Consider the following 17,717-nt stretch of genomic DNA (forward strand, 5'->3'; position numbering starts at 1 on the left):
TGAGTCAGGGTCCACCTTAACTTCTCCTGATATTGTACATACCTGTTGTTAGGTTAAGGATATTATTTTTATTCTTAGTTGTATCCTTTGTTCTGTACTGTTTGATGACACTTAACAAGTATTTTTCAATTATCCTGTAGTTCTACTTCCAGGTTAATTGATAATTAGGTTAAATGTGTTGTTTGATTAGGCTTAATAAATGCCTGTTATTTTAGATTTCCTTGTGGCTCTGTTTATGGGTTAACTGATAAGTACGTTGAATATCTCTTCTTCAACACAATATCATATACATATGTTTATTTTACTACACATTTTCTTAAGGTTTTCACTATGTTGAATGTTTTATTTTCAGCCTTCTTCATAGATTATATTTCTTACCATTAATTTTGTTTCATTTATAATTTATACTTCTTATCAGTAATAAGTTTAGCTTATAATTTATACTTCATAACCTTATTTTAATTTTTGAAGGCCCCTAGGGGCTGGGGTCTACTCTACCTACTCCCACTGTTGCTGACTTCTTCCTGTAATGGCTGAATATATTTTCATATGACCTAGATTTGTTTAGTTTTCCTCCACCTTATCATAGATTGCCTTCCAGACCTCTACTGCAGAATATGCTAGGCCTATCTCTGTTATTTTTTTAGACATGTTTCTTGTGACTATTTCATTATGACCTTTGTCTCTCTTTTGTAAGTGGGTACTTACATGTCTTGCCCTATGCAGGTTTTAATTTGTTGTTTTAGCTTACCATTAGGCATATTTTCTTCCTGATTCATGTCATTTACACCTCTTGTTAATAATATCCATTTTATCCCCCTATCTAGTATTTTAGCTTGATTCTTCTATTTAATATTTACCTTTCACCTCTTTTCTTTGGTGTTCTACCTATGTTTAGGGATTTTACCTCTTGTGGTGTTAATCATCTTGATGGGAGCTTATATTATTTGCTAAAGGGACACTTATTTTTGTTCCCATTGTTATAAACAGTGGCTTTGCTTTTTTGAACCCACACAGTTGACGTATCTCCTAGTGGGTCATGTTCCAGGTTCTTTGTCCTCCTTTCTAATATAATTTCTAGTCCCAACATGCTCTTTCCCTAGGAGTGACCTTTCAGCCTTCCTAATTTTAGTGTCTCTGCCTCCCCTGGGGTACTCCTCACTGTGAGGTTTTCATTTTTTATCACTTCCAAGTTAGTTACATTTTATTTTTGGTCTCTGGTTCAACATCAACTTCCCCTATCTGTCTTTAAGTTTATATCCAATTTACAAGGTTATTTTTTCTTTTAATTCCATCAGTCGTTTTCTCCAAATTTTTGTTCATCAACATCACTCAGATTCAGGTCTTTCTTAATTATCTGTTTTGACCAGAGCTGCTTTGATTTTCTTGGCTGTTTTGGCTCTGGATCATTTTTATTAACCTTCATTTGAATGGCTTATGTAATGTATTTCTTTCAGCTTTTGTATTTCTAACCATCTTCTACATATTTTTTGCTGTGAGATCCAGTAGATCTTTTCTGTCCAGTATGTGATCTAATTTGCTTCATTGTTTTTTATGGCTTCTTTTCATTGAATTCATTTACCATGACTTCATTTCCTTACTTCACTTCCTTATTCGTAATTTGTTTTTCTTTCCTACCTTACCCATTAAGTTAGCTTATTTCTTGTTTCTTTCCTGGTGTCTTCACTGTAGTCATGCACTTTCCCTATTCCCTGCACATCAACCCATTCATCCATTGGAGGTACTGTTCAGTACTGAGACTACACCTTGTACATTCATCTTCCATTATTTGCTTTGGGTAGCTGTGCCTTCCTTGTTAGGTTATCATCTACCTATTGCCATCCTTCACTCTTTCATGAGACTGTGACTGGATAAATTACCTCTAAGTAAATATACTTCTTTTTTACAAAGGTATGTATGCCTTTTTTTTTCTTTATGGAACCCATTCTATGGTGAATGGTACCTGTCCAATTATACTTAAACTAGCAAATGCCACACTGTAAGAACATGATGACTTAACAGTTATAATTCCATGGCCAGAAAAATGTGCAATGCTGAGATGGGGTGTTCTGCATGATCATTGTAGGTTTATTCTCATGATGTGTTTGTTTCATTAGTTTGCCCCTCCTAGACCACACTTGTCAATGGATGACATGGGTAAAGTAGAAGAGGATAGCTTGTGATCCCTGCCATGCCTCTTATTGAATATGGTCTGCTTTTAAAAATAGGGTTTCATGGTTATCTGTTGCACAGTCTCAGGTGTTGTCATTTCTCTAGACTCTTCCTCCATGCTGTCTTCTCTTGTTTTTTTAGTGGATTTTAAGAGTCCTTACCATTTTCCACTTCCAAGCTGCTGGGATAGTGGATCAGGAAGGCATTTTTCTGAATGTGTTAATGAAAAAACAACTTATATATACAAACAAATACACACACACAGACACCCTATCTGGATTCACCACTGTGTCTGATAACAGTAAGGTGGTCCTAGATCCTGGTCATGGCACAAAACATGGGAGATGATTCAGACTCCATCATTAAAATTCTATTAGACAATAAAAGAATAAAGTCATGACAGCAAAGTTGTAGTTGTATAGTTATGGGAGTTTTGGTACATATAATCTTAAGATCAGTTTTAAGGTAAAGTTCAAAAAAGTAATTATGGTGGATATTTAAGTATTATTTTAATCAACTAGAAGATGTTTGTTAAATTATTTAGTGTTTGCAATTACTTTACACAATTGATGTTTCCTATTTACAGACAGCAAGAGAGAGAGAGAAGGAAGGAGTTTTGTCCACATTTTGACTTTATGAGGGTAAAGGTTACTGACCATCAAAATTAGCCTTAAAACAATACTCTTTCACCTTATAATTTAGTAAAGTGAAGTACATGGAAGAAAATCCTGTTTTCATGTTTTGGACATCAGTTGTATGGCAATAGAAAGCTTTGTCTAAAATACATTACTGGATGGAACCATTGGAAATAGAGAGAGAGACCATAATTTAAGAATGCTTTACTGTATACATAAAATTACATGCATAGTAACTGTACAACTGTTGAAACTAAACAAATAATATGAAAATGTTTATTATATCATTAAGTGGTATTATGTAGGAAACTACATTAGTACTTCCTTGATCCAACCATGACTGTACTTACTTGTTAACTTGTAGATGAATTGGGATTATTTTGGTATTGGTTTTACTGCTTTAAAGAATATTGATTGTAATATAGTATTAAGTTGAATGTAGGTTTTATGAAGTGTTTCTTTGGCCTTGACATACTAACTTCAGTATTGAGGGAAAGCATGAAGTGACAATCTTAGGAGGTCTTAATGAGTTCTGTGTAAAGTTCTATGGACCTAAAGGAAGTAAGTACTATTTAATAAATTTATATTACACCTAAGAAAATTGAGGTTATGTAATATTACAGTATACTTTTAACTCACAACTTTGTTTAAAGAAAAGTTATTTCTAAAAAAATACCATTTAGGGACAGTTGTAAGTTTGATAAAACTTTTGTGTGTATGTATACAGTTTCATTATAAATATACTAAGCCATTGGATTGGATTGCAGGTAATTATCAGCAAGTAAACAAAATCCTAGGACATTTGTGAATTTTGAATTTTATTAATTACTGATAGTTTACTGCTTCTCCTCTGGACAACCTTGATTATTCATAATATTACTACTAGATTTTGGTATAATTTCTGGAGTCTTTGAAGAGTATCTTGCTAATTATCTTCCTTATATCTAGCTTTTTACTCTCTGTTTTGGGACTTTTGATCTCCTTGTTACTATAAATATCAAGCCTGCTGTACATTTTAGTATTGAGCTGCTAAAAAACAGTAATTATTCATATAGAGGGAACAGATTGTAAAATGTATCTAATTTTAGAATAATCTTGTGTTGTGCATCTCAAATTAGCTTTAGCAATGTTTCCAGTAAAACATAAGATAAACTTACTATTTACGCTACATGCAAAAACAAGTTGACTCACATAATTTTAATAGTTACAAATCTTTCTTGTAGCTATAACTAGATCAATGACCTGGAATGTTGGATATACGAAACTGTTTAGTGTCAGGGTATAATTTAATTTATTTAGTTATTTAATGTTTATTTAGTTTTTATAACAAGTGTATTAATAGTTAGTTATTTTAAGAGCAATAGTTGTGACAAGTTTCATTATTTAACTCTGTACAAACTGTATATTGTGTATGTTGTTTGATTGTTCTACTAGGCTTTTGTAATATTGTTGGCACCATTTGACTTGAAGCTACCAAAAGTTTTCATTATGTGTTGCAACTAGAAAGCTAAATACTTCCAGATTTTTTTGTCTCATGTTGTAAATACATGCAGATACAGATATCATTAAAAATTTAAGATAGTGAAAGTGATGTTAGACTGTGTGATTGTGAGTTTAGCCATAGCAGGCAATATCTAATGTTAGTTTTACAGTCATTTTGTAACAGCAGAGATGAACAATAATTTTTCTTCTCCGAGGGTATTCCATAGTTATTGAACTTGCCTGTGTGAACTTTCACGAGAAAATATAATTATTAAAAGCTTTAGATACAAGTATGATAACCAATATTGTAATGAATTTTTGTACATATGTTTGACTTGTTTTGAATATATTATTTTAAAACAAATGGATTGTGTTCTGTCTATTTATTGTTCAGATGCATCACCAACAAGTCACAGACACCTACTCTAAAGAAATTGGCCCCATAAAGTGAACATAGAATGACAATAGTAATATATCAATTCATTTTAACTCTATTGACCAAGTAAATACTGATATTATTACACTTGTTAGAGTATTTATGACAACTGTATGATTTATCATTATGGTTTACTGCTACAGCTTTCTAATCCTTTACCTAACTGACAACAACATCTTTTTCTTACAGTTCTCTGCTTCTTTGTTTAAATAATAACAGTAATCTTCTTACAGTAATTAACAACTAAACTTCTTACAACCCTGCATAACTAGATGTTTTTCTAATTAACAGCTTCAGTTTCTTCTTACAGTAACTAATAGTTACAGTTTCTTTTTATGGATGTCTGTAATTCAGAAAATGTAGATTGGTAGACATATGTGCACATTGTTAGAAAATTTTAGTATAGTAAGTCTTGTTCTGTGACCTATCAAGTACACACATTCTAATATTGGTATGGTAAGAAACACCTATATTGTTCATTGACTTATTAAGTATACACATTCCAAAGCCTTATAACATGTTGTTGTTTGTTTTTCCAGCACCATACGAAGCAGGGGTTTGGAAAGTACGAGTTGATTTACCAGAAAAATATCCATTCAAATCTCCTTCCATAGGTATGTAGCTATTGATATTGTTCAAATTTTGCATGTTCATTGTAGTAGGACTAATACTACTTAATCATTGTTGAATTACTGAATTATTACATTACAAGCTTACAAATATGGGTATAAGTTGGACTCACTGGCCAAGTTTTCTTATTAGTGTTCAGTATATTAAATTGACCAAGCTTTACAGCTAGTGTTTGGTGTATTAAGTTGTCCAGACTTTGTGGTCAGTGATTGGTGTATTAAGTTGACCAATCTTTGTGGTTAGTGTTTAGTGTATCAAGTTGACCAAGCTTTATGGCTAGTGTTTGGTGTATTAAGTTGTCCAGACTTTGTGGTCAGTTTTTGGTATATTAAGTTGACCAAGCTTTATGGCTAGTGTTTGGTGTATTAAGTTGTCCAGACTTTGTGGTCAGTTTTTGGTATATTAAGTTGACCAAGCTTTATGGCTAGTGTTTGGTGTATTAAGTTGACTAGGCTTTATGGTTAGTGTTCCTTCTGTTAAATTGACAATGATAATTATTATTCTTTGTACCAGGGTTAAATATTGTTAATATGTAAAGGAATTAGAAATTAGTAAGATTAATTTGTTGATAAAATACACCACCCTTACTTGATTCATGACATTGCTTAAACTAACCAAGTTATTCTGACTTTTTGGTGACACTTTTTAAACTAACCAAGTTATGCTTTAGTTGAAATGTGAACCAAGTTTGGAGAACTTCACTTGTGGCACTATTTAGACTAACAGATCTCACACTGACTTCATTTGTGACTGTGTTTCTCAGGTGGGTTATGGAAAACTTGTATAATAATGAAAAGGAAACATACTCTATCTCTGTGTGGTCTACTGAAATAAAATTAAAAAAAAGCAGTTGGTATGGGAACAAAACACTGTGAACTACTGACCTGTGACATTTTTTAAACAAAACAAAACTTATGCTGACTTAAAAAATGTATTCTCAAGATGGCTGATACGGGTATCAAAACTTTAATTGAAATAAAGTAGAGAACAATGTTTTGATCTTCTTAGGTCATATTTGTTAACCTGAAGTTTTAATACCCATAGTAGCCATCCTAAGAATACATTATTACTTCAAGTGGGTTTCTCATCGTCATGAATTATGCTGACATAGTTTATGACATTGTGCATCTCACTAAACTGCCCTTTGATTTTGTAATTGTGATGTTTCATTTCTTTTATTTGTGTTTATGTTAAGAGAATTAAAGCATATCACTAAATATTTTGCTTTCATTTTTTTTAACATTGTCTTTAATACAAAAACTGAACATTTAAAAGACTTTTATAAATATGTGTGTGTATCTTTTTCATGTGTTTTTATCAAAACTTTCTTATACTTTTTTAACATCTTCACAGGGTTTATGAACAAGATATATCATCCAAATATTGATGAGGTGTGAGTAGCTCAGTTATTTTTATTTTATTGGATTCTTATTTTGTCAAGTTTGAGGTAAAAAATTTGTTTTTTTATTTGTCCAAGAAAAAGAAAAATATCCGTTGTGTTAATTAATCCAAAAGATTTACAATTAACTTGTTATATGTTTTTCATTATTTTCTGATCTGCCTTTGCCTCCTTTCATTTCTTGTCAGTTTATTAGTGATAAAACATCAAAGATGATTTACCAAAAATTAAGTGTTGCTAATACTGCTTTTAATTGTATATAATTAATAACTTTGTTTATTAATTATTTATACATTGCTTGCATGCTCATTTGAACTGAATTGTAGTTGGTTGTTTCCAAGCGTTATTTATTGGTTTTGTGAACTTTGACTACTTTTTCATACTTTCAAAATTAGAATTTTTTGAACCATGCAAATTACTTGGTTTTATGATCATTTTTTTGTGACTGGTTTAAGAACATAATGAACAAAGTGGTAAGAAACTACTTTATCATTCACATATTGAGGAAATTATATAACCATCGAACAAAGGATAAGTTACATAAGAGAGGCAGGAAATTGTGTAACTCATTCTGTAAGTTTATATTTTGCACCTAGAAGTTGTTTTGTTAAAGTTTGAATCTGGCATTATACCATTTATTTAACCATCCAGGGTGAGACTGCTCAAACTGCTGTCAGTTCTAAAGACTTTGTTCAAGTTGTTTCTAGTTTTTTTTATCTAGAGAATACAACTTTATATGCATATCTTTTCATATCTCTAATTTCCTGAACTGCAAATTATTTTGATAACTACTTCCACCACTAGAAAAAGAGGTTATGTTTTCACCTCTGTGTACGTGTTTGTTATTAAGATTTTTCAAACAGCTGAATAGATTTGGACAAAAGCTGGCATACATTTGGACTGTGACACAACTTGGAAGTCATTAGTTTTTGAGGGGTTAAGGACACAACAAGGATACCAAAAAAAGTCACTATCTGTTAACATGGGGACAGATTTTTTTTACACTATTTTTGTGCTATAACTCAATTGAAAATGATCAATTTTTGGTAAAATTTGGTGGAGATGTGTAGAATATTATTCCTCATTGTTTTGCCAAACATGGTCTGTTACTGTTGATAATGATGGATAAAGGGACACATTTTTGTATTTTTTGAAAGCTGTGTGGTGGAGGCATGAGCTTCACCAAGTGCCACTGTAGTGTTTTCATTCTGTCTTTGTACTTCTTGTAATGAAAGAAACAAAACTTTTATTTCTCTAAACTAGAATATATCAAATAAATATTTTAGGTTAGAAGCTATGAAGTATTAAGTACAAGTTAGTAAAAAGATTAGAATATAATAAAACTGAATAGTAAATTAATCCTCTCATTTGTATATTGCTTATAATATACAAGTTTGTTATGAGTACAATAACAAAGTATCAACCAATCAGAACTATGTTGTTGTCATGTTCACATCTATCACAGCATAGTTCCAGCACAATAATAAACCAATGAAAACTAACCTAGTACTTGCCATGTTTCTATCCACTACCCTATAAGTTGCAGTAGTTATCTACTCTTCTATTCCATGTTCATATCCACTGTCCTGTTACTTTCCATTTTCATATCCACAGTTGTTTGTTGTGTTCTCTCTTGCCTCAAAAATAGCGTGTCTAGATAACATATTAAAAAATGTCCAATTTGTAACTCATCAGTGTAATACAAGTTTCTGAATGTTTTCTGTGTTCCATCTCAGCTCAGGAACAGTGTGTCTAGATGTTATCAACCAAGCTTGGACTGCACTATATGGTAAGAATGTTGCTGTGATTAATTAGTTAAACATTTGTTTTTCGTAAGATGCAGCCATCAAAAATCTATGCCGAACTAAATCATCAAAAGGTGTTTCATTTCAACAAAGAACAGGTTTAAGGAGTCACTTCACATAAAGTAATGAGTCAGTTTATATGGTTATGCTTGAATACACATAAATTTACATAAAAATATATTTATATATGTATACTTCATATACAGATAATCATAAAAATTTTTAAATTTTAAAAAGCTAATAAAAGTTAATTAATAATAAAAGCTACTTTTCAAAAAATTAGCCATTAAAAAGTGTAGTGTTTGACATTTTTGGGTTCTTTTTTTAGATTTGTCCAACATTTTTGAGTCCTTCCTTCCACAGCTGTTGACATATCCAAACCCTATCGATCCCCTCAATGGTGATGCTGCTGCAATGTATTTACATAAACCAGAAGACTACAAAAGGAAAGTCCAAGGTAGGAAGGTGAATGAAGACCTTGGATACAGGAAAATGTTGATTAGTTTTATTTAGCTTTTAAAGTATTAATCTTGCCATTTCAAGGGCATAATATTCTACAATAAATCTTGTATGTTTTAATAAGGAATCTGTTGTCTCAAAGTTACTGGGATACTTGTATTGTGGTTTGTAACCCAGAAAATTAATCACAGAGTTCACTTGATAGAGATTCTCGTAGTTTTCCTTTTATGCAGCCTTACTTAAAAATCTTAAGTTTAGCAGAAAATTACATCGTACTCACCTAAGATGTATTCCAGTAGGTATGATTTTGTAGCTGTGCTTAATATAGGTTCCTACGCATTGGTGTACCGTTGTGTGCAGTAAAGGTGTTAATTAATAAACTGTCTTTAGTTTTTAATAAAAATATTCTGTTTTTAAATTTATATAAAAAACACTTCAGATGATATTTTGGTTTTATGAATGTATTTTAACTGTAAGTGCAGCTAAGCTTGATGAATGGAGCTTGCACTTCTGATATTACACACAGGGCAAGTTTGCTGGTGATTTTATAAATATGATTTATCAGGACCTGAATTGGGTTTCATTTCATGAATAGCAAAGACCTGTTTTTGATGGTGGACATCAAACATTTATCAAGCCCTCTCTTTAGACTAAATCATCTAGCTAGAAGTGTAAGGTGATTTAAATTGTAGACTGATATTTTGGTGATGGGAGGATTCTAAAAGCTGATGAACATTTTATAAATCCTCAAAGATAGTAAAAATTATGGTAAAAATAAAGCCAAGTCAAGTCCATATAACGATAATAAATTAATTTCTGTTATTCTCAATGTTTTTAAATATAATTATATGTAAATTGTAGGCCTAATTACATAAATAAACTTTCAACAAACATTCTGCAAGTAAGTGTAGGCCTAATTACACAAATAAACTTTCAACAAACATTCTGCAAGTAAGTGTAGGCCTAATTACATAAATAAACTTTCAACAAACATTCTGCAAGTAAGTGTAGGCCTAGCTACAAATACAACATATTAATACAAACTGGGAGATATACACTTAACTTAGCTACTTAGTTTATTAAAAACCAATTGCATGATTCCTCATTCTCTCTGACCATATAAATGTTTTATATAACTACTGCAAAAACTGAAAAAAAATTAACTGAATTGTCAGTTTTTAAAATAATGTTAGCAAATTAAACACTTATTATTAAATGTTAATATCAATAATTTTGGAATGCTTTAGATGTGTGGTATAAAACAGTGAAAATCAAATATGAAATTTTTTTTAATATAAATGAGAAGCAGGGTTTTAAAAAATAGATACTGTGAAAACAAAAATACATGATGCTTACACAGTCATTAAAAATTTTCTGAAGAAGATATGTTAAAAAATCATGGGATTCACTGAACCAAAAATCACTTGTATTGAAAGCTGCTACTGCAGAAACTTCACTAATTAGGGTTTAGTGAAGACATGAAGTGCAAGACTTTAACAGTGGAGTAGATATTCTAATGGTATATCAAAAAGTGCTTTTCACTTCCTTTGTACTAACTTCGCTGACTTTATTGAAAGAGACGACCCCTGGTGTAATACAGAATACAAAATATTTCAACAAAAATTTAAATGTTATATTTCATTAAAATTCAACTTCATTTAATTGATGTAAATGTTCTAATACTTTCTTTTATTAAACTTCATAACACTAATGATCTTGATCTATAGTATTACAATTAAGATGTTAAATAATTTTTTAATTAGCTGTGACAGTTAGTGAGACAAATTATGAAAAAGTTCTTTCTTTTTGTTATTCAACTCTTCAAACTGAGTACACTTATGATTGGCTGTATATTCTTAGTTAAATATCTAATTTTATTAATATTTGAATTTAATTCAGAGTGAATAAAACCATTGGTAAAAGTATTGAATTCACTCATGCCAGCTGGATATTTAAAGAAACTGTTGTTTTTTAGCATCAGATTATATGTAATTATTCTTCAACTACAAATCTGTTATTGTTATTATAAATTTATCAATTAAGGCATAAATAATTAAAAAAAAATGAAGACATCTAAACAGAAGGTGGGTGAATGATGAGTTAGAAGAATTCTAAATAAGTTCATGTTGTGTTCCAATAGTTCTATGGAACTAACAGGTTCATGTTGTGTTCCAATAGTTCTATGGAACTAACAGGTTCATGTTGTGTTCCAATAGTTCTATGGAACTAACAGGTTCATGTTGTGTTCCAATAGTTCTATGGAACTAACAGGTTCACGTTGTGTTCCAATAGTTCTATGGAACTAACAGGTTCACGTTGTGTTCCAATAGTTCTATGGAACTAACAGGTTCATGTTGTGTTCCAATAGTTCTATGGAACTAACAGGTTCACGTTGTGTTCCAATAGTTCTATGGAACTAACAGGTTCACGTTGTGTTCCAATAGTTCTATGGAACTAACAGGTTCACGTTGTGTTCCAATAGTTCTATGGAACTAACAGGTTCACGTTGTGTTCCAATAGTTCTATGGAACTAACAGGTTCATGTTGTGTTCCAATAGTTCTATGGAACTAACAGGTTCACGTTGTGTTCCAATAGTTCTATGGAACTAACAGGTTCACGTTGTGTTCCAATAGTTCTATGGAACTAACAGGTTCACGTTGTGTTCCAATAGTTCTATGGAACTAACAGGTTCACGTTGTGTTCCAATAGTTCTATGGAACTAACAGGTTCACGTTGTGTTCCAATAGTTCTATGGAACTAACAGGTTCACGTTGTGTTCCAATAGTTCTATGGAACTAACAGGTTCACGTTGTGTTCCAATAGTTCTATGGAACTAACAGGTTCACGTTGTGTTCCAATAGTTCTATGGAACTAACAGGTTCACGTTGTGTTCCAATAGTTCTATGGAACTAACAGGTTCACGTTGTGTTCCAATAGTTCTATGGAACTAACAGGTTCACGTTGTGTTCCAATAGTTCTATGGAACTAACAGGTTCACGTTGTGTTCCAATAGTTCTATGGAACTAACAGGTTCACGTTGTGTTCCAATAGCTCTATGGAACTAACAGGTTCACGTTGTGTTCCAATAGTTCTATGGAACTAACAGGTTCACATTGTGTTCCAATAGTTCTATGGAACTAACAGGTTCACGTTGTGTTCCAATAGTTCTATGGAACTAACAGGTTCACGTTGTGTTCCAATAGTTCTATGGAACTAACAGGTTCACGTTGTGTTCCAATAGTTCTATGGAACTAACAGGTTCACGTTGTGTTCCAATAGTTCTATGGAACTAACAGGTTCATGTTGTGTTCCAATAGTTCTATGGAACTAACAGGTTCATGTTGTGTTCCAATAGTTCTATGGAACTAACAGGTTCATGTTGTGTTCCAATAGTTCTATGGAACTAGTAAGTTCATGTTGTGTTCCAATAGTTCTATGGAACTAGTAAGTTCATGTTGTGTTCCAATAGTTCTATGGAACTAACAGGTTCACGTTGTGTTCCAATAGTTCTATGGAACTAACAGGTTCACGTTATGTTCCAATAGTTCTATGGAACTAACAGGTTCACGTTATGTTCCAATAGTTCTATGGAACTAACAGGTTCACGTTATGTTCCAATAGTTCTATGGAACTAACAGGTTCACGTTGTGTTCCAATAGTTCTATGGAACTAACAGGTTCACGTTGTGTTCCAATAGTTCTATGGAACTAACAGGTTCACGTTGTGTTCCAATAGTTCTATGGAACTAACAGGTTCACGTTGTGTTCCAATAGTTCTATGGAACTAACAGGTTCACGTTGTGTTCCAATAGTTCTATGGAACTAACAGGTTCATGTTGTGTTCCAATAGTTCTATGGAACTAACAGGTTCATGTTGTGTTCCAATAGTTCTATGGAACTAGTAAGTTCATGTTGTGTTCCAATAGTTCTATGGAACTAACAGGTTCATGTTGTGTTCCAATAGTTCTATGGAACTAGTAAGTTCATGTTGTGTTCCAATAGTTCTATGGAACTAACAGGTTCATGTTGTGTTCCAATAGTTCTATGGAACTAGTAAGTTCATGTTGTGTTCCAATAGTTCTATGGAACTAACAGGTTCACGTTGTGTTCCAATAGTTCTATGGAACTAACAGGTTCATGTTGTGTTCCAATAGTTCTATGGAACTAACAGGTTCACATTATGTTCCAATAGTTCTATGGAACTAACAGGTTCACATTATGTTCCAATAGTTCTATGGAACTAACAGGTTCATGTTGTGTTCCAATAGTTCTATGGAACTAGTAAGTTCACCTTATGTTCCAATAGTTCTATGGAACTAACAGGTTCACATTATGTTCCAATAGTTCTATGGAACTAACAGGTTCACATTATGTTCCAATAGTTCTATGGAACTAATAAGTTCACCTTATGTTCCAATAGTTTTATAGCTTCTATAAAGCTTTTAAGTTTCTCTTACATTCCAATAGTTTTATAGCTCCTAGGGAACTGATAAATTCACTTTATGTTCCAGTAGTTTTATAGCTGTGTTACCAAAATATACTTTGTTTTGTGTTTGAGTATTTAGATAAGTTATGATTGTATGAGTTGGAGTATATTACTTGATTTATAAGGTGTGTGTGTGTGTGTGTGTTTTTCTGAACTAAAATGCAGTTTTAAAGATTTTGTACAAGATCCGTAAGTTTAGTTTATCATCATGTTGAGTGTAAGGTGTTCACCAGTATTTAAACAATCCAACTTATTGTGTATGATTTTTTAATTTTATACTTACCTCTTTATCCTAAGCCATCTATTAACCACAAAATAATCCAATTTATCCCAAATCATTTGTTCACCACAAAGTAATTCTGTTTATCCAGATTATTTTGTTGACCATAAAGTAATTCTGTTTATCCAAATTATTCTGTTGACCATAAAGTAATCTAGTTTACCATAAATCATCTGTTAACCATAAAGTAACCCAATTTACCCTGAATCATCTGCTGATCCAAACACAGTTCACTCATTTTGAGTTGTGTGTCAGTTCCACAACCATTTTGATTACTAGTTTAAAAAGAAATCAATTAACAGCCAGGAATATATCTCTTGATATTTAAAGCTTTATATTTGTTATGTAATATCGAAGTGTAAAGAGTGTAAAAGTGTTTCTTGGAGTAAAATGAATGCATAATGTTTTGTGATATTAAGGAATAAAATTATTTTTACTTCTTTTCACAGAACAGTCTAATATTTATCAATAATTATAACCTGAATTAATTTTCTGTTACAGATTATGTCAGGAAATTTGCAACAGAAGAGGCTTTGAGGGAAGAAGAAGATAACTGTTCCAGTAGTGAAAGCTCAATGAGTGACTTCTCTGATGATGAAACAAAAGATATGGAACTATAACACTTACTCAGTTAGTAAAAAGAGGCAAGGATTGGGGAGACATTCATTATAGGGGTAGGTTTCAAGGGGAGGGGACAAGCAAGAATTTCCACACAGCATACTTCATTTGTAAAATAAACATCTGTGATTAAATGTTAACAGGGCTGGGGCATGTTTTTAAGTTTTCTTGAAAACCACAGTGTAATAGAATGTAACATTCATGTAAACAGATTATTGTGTACCAACTGGTCAGTGTTTTCTTCCATAGCCATTCATTGTTTAATGTTCACATAATCTGGAAGATAGATTATAGGATATATGTTGTTAATAATGCAGTACTATACAGCATTTCACTAGGGGATTTACAAACTAAATTTGACCAGTCGTGCTAAGATTCCTGAGTGTAACTAATCTGTTTAAGTGTAAGACTGGAATTGTCTTGTTGGTTTTCATCAGCTGGGTGAATGCGTAGTGGCAATATCATAACTTGGTGGTCCATTAGGATAGTAATGTGTTTAGTAATAAAGAGAAAGTAATGGGATTATAAGGTGAGCTTGTACATACCTGTTTTAATGTGTGTGTAATAAAAGGGATGATTACTAAACATATCTTATAAATTTATTTTAATTCTAATAGCAGTACTGGACAGTTATCTCTTTAATAAAAACAGTAGTCAATTTGTTCTGTGTTTAAAGCTGTGGAAAGATTGCTTTGTGTTAGAAACCGGTGACAGTTTATTCTGTGTTTAAAACAGTGAACAATTTTGTGTGTTTAGAGTGATAGAAGGTTCTGTGTTCAAAGTACAAGACTCCATGTTTAAAAGCCTATTAATGATTTAAATGAAGATTCAGAAAGGTAATTTTGGTTTTAAATCTCCTTTATAGTTCCACAAATTATCTGCTTTTCTGTAATTAGCGGCATGATAAGTATTTTTTTTCACATTAGTTATTTGCTCAAAATGGTAAATATCTCTTGTGATGCTTCCGTTTATGGTACTGAACCTGTATAATGAGTACATAAGATGTACTGAAGGAAATTAGTTTAGACTTACTTCACAGAAAATAAAATATATAGTCAGTCACTTTTAAAATAAGTATTACATTCTCTAATGTTTACAGATGATTTCTATTATGCCAAAATTTCCTATTTTGAAGAACATAATCTGTTTCTTCCATTGAATTTCCAAATTTTTCTTATCTCTTGTATTCTTTTGGTTATCATGAATTAACAGTGCTTGTAGATTTTGACTTATCACAGTTTTGGTTATATTTTTACAGTTACAATTAGATAGCAGTGCTTCTGAAATCTGACTTGTGACATATTCTGGTGCTTTCTTGTTGGAGTATAGTGAGAGAACAGTTTAATTCTACAACATAGATAAGCTTAAACAGATCATCAGTACGTTCGTATAATAAATATGAGCATAGTAATTACACTTGTTTAATGTTACAGCTGCTTTTTAATCACACTGCTGTTCATATGTAGTTTAGTGATAGGTATGTTTGTTCTCGAACAAATAAAGTGATTAATAAATGCACACTTGATGTCCTACTTAGAGACTATACTGAACTGGAGGAACAAAAAACTTAAATATAAAGTCTTGTCATCATCCATAGTTTACTTGCCTGGAGAGGTGTAGTATGTAATTTAGCAGAAGTATACATTACAGCTTGTTTCAAAATTTCTTAAACAATGGGATTGATTCTGATTGCCTTACGAGATGTAGTATATAATTTTGTCAAAGTGAAAACTACAGTTAGTTACAGAACTGCTTTTATAGCAATATTTAGTGCACTTCCTTTGAAATCTGTAACTTAATGGGGATAATAGGGGTGAAATCATAAATTTCAAAACTTTCAACTCAGATATTGAGAGTACTTGTCTAAGGAGGGATGTGTGTAACTTGATTGTGGTAATAAGTTACAGTTAGTTTGAAAACTGATTAAATAATAAGATTGAACATACTTGTATGGAAACTGCAACTCAATAGAGGTACTTGCTAACTCGTGTAACAAAATTGTATGTTCTTAAAGCTTAAAAAGGACTTTCTCTTTTGATGAATCTGAATTACCTTGTGCTATTGTTTGTTCACTTTAATGTATCTTTATGAAATTTTAAATCTTGTTGCAGTAGTAAGATATACACAGGTTTCAAGACTGAGAAAACTATAATCAGCATATTATGTGAAAGTATTAGAAAGATGACTGGAAATACAATATGTCAGTTCTTCTGCGTGACATTTTGTTTTATTGGTAATGTGTTTATCCTCTGAAGCTAATTTAATAAGGCCCTAATCATTTCTTGTCATTAGCTTTATTAGATTGGTAATGTTTTAATTCATTTGAATTCTTAAGTTCTTAAGTTATTGATCATAAGTTAGAAGAATAATTTCTCTTGGTCATGATAAGCTGAATTATTTAATATAATGTTTATACTAGAATCAGCTTAGTTCTAGATTTGAAGGCTCAAAATATTTTGTGACTATAAATTATTGAGATTCTGTTGTGTCATATTGGATTTGCATTCTGCTGTGTGGACACTGCTTCAGGTTGTGTCATATTGGATTTGCATTCTGCTGTGTGGACACTGCTTCAGGTTGTGTCATATTGGATTTGCATTCTGCTGTGTGGACACTGCTTCAGGTTGTGTCATATTGGATTTGCATTCTGCTGTGTGGACACTGCTTCAGGTTGTGTCATATTGGATTTGCATTCTGCTGTGTGGACACTGCTTCAGGTTGTGTCATATTGGATTTGCATTCTGCTGTGTGGACACTGCTTCAGGTTGTGTCATATTGGATTTGCATTCTGCTGTGTGGACACTGCTTCAGGTTGTGTCATATTGGATTTGCATTCTGCTGTGTGGACACTGCTTCAGGTTGTGTCATATTGGATTTGCATTCTGCTGTGTGGACACTGCTTCAGGTTGTGTCATATTGGATTTGCATTCTGCTGTGTGGACACTGCTTCAGGTTGTGTCATATTGGATTTGCATTCTGCTGTGTGGACACTGCTTCAGTGAGTACTCATCTTTCCTCTAAGTTCAAGTTTCAGAGCACTCATGTTTTAACCTAAGAAACCAAGAGATTAGTTCAGTGTACTATATTTATTTATATGTACATATCATTTCTAGATTAACATCTTACATAAAAACAAATTTAACATGCTGAAATTAGAATTCCAATAAAGTATATTACTTCCACTCACATAAATAGTTATTCTCATGTAGTGATGCCCTCTACATAAACATTTTTTGCACATGCCACAAGCCTTGATGCTTCCACCTATCTGGAATTAGCTGAGTACAATACATCTCACATGCAAATCATTATGTG

The 17,717-nt window shown here is 32.0% G+C and overlaps 1 protein-coding gene across 3 annotated transcripts; it reads left to right on the top strand.

Moving 5' to 3' along the window:
• Positions 1 to 2,758: 2,758 nt before the first annotated feature.
• Positions 2,759 to 15,920, top strand: LOC143243687 (ubiquitin-conjugating enzyme E2 H-like). Of its 3 annotated transcripts, XM_076487327.1 has the most exons (7): positions 2,820 to 3,368; positions 4,684 to 4,756; positions 5,265 to 5,339; positions 6,709 to 6,748; positions 8,491 to 8,543; positions 8,888 to 9,016; positions 14,286 to 14,761. In XM_076487327.1, the coding sequence occupies exons 4-7, from the start codon at positions 6,714 to 6,716 to the stop codon at positions 14,402 to 14,404; spliced, it is 336 nt and encodes a 111-aa protein (XP_076343442.1). In that variant the 5' UTR covers positions 2,820 to 3,368; positions 4,684 to 4,756; positions 5,265 to 5,339; positions 6,709 to 6,713; the 3' UTR covers positions 14,405 to 14,761. The 3 variants fall into 3 exon arrangements, with proteins under 3 accessions (XP_076343443.1, XP_076343442.1, XP_076343441.1); XM_076487328.1 differs by lacking the exons at positions 2,820 to 3,368; positions 4,684 to 4,756 and adding an exon at positions 2,759 to 2,813; XM_076487326.1 differs by lacking the exon at positions 4,684 to 4,756 and having other exon boundaries at positions 14,286 to 15,920.
• The last annotated feature ends 1,797 nt before the right edge of the window (positions 15,921 to 17,717 follow it).

The sequence above is a fragment of the Tachypleus tridentatus genome, unplaced genomic scaffold, assembly GCF_004210375.1.
Source record: "Tachypleus tridentatus isolate NWPU-2018 unplaced genomic scaffold, ASM421037v1 tig00003785_pilon, whole genome shotgun sequence".
NCBI classification, from domain to species: Eukaryota; Metazoa; Arthropoda; class Merostomata; order Xiphosura; family Limulidae; genus Tachypleus; species Tachypleus tridentatus.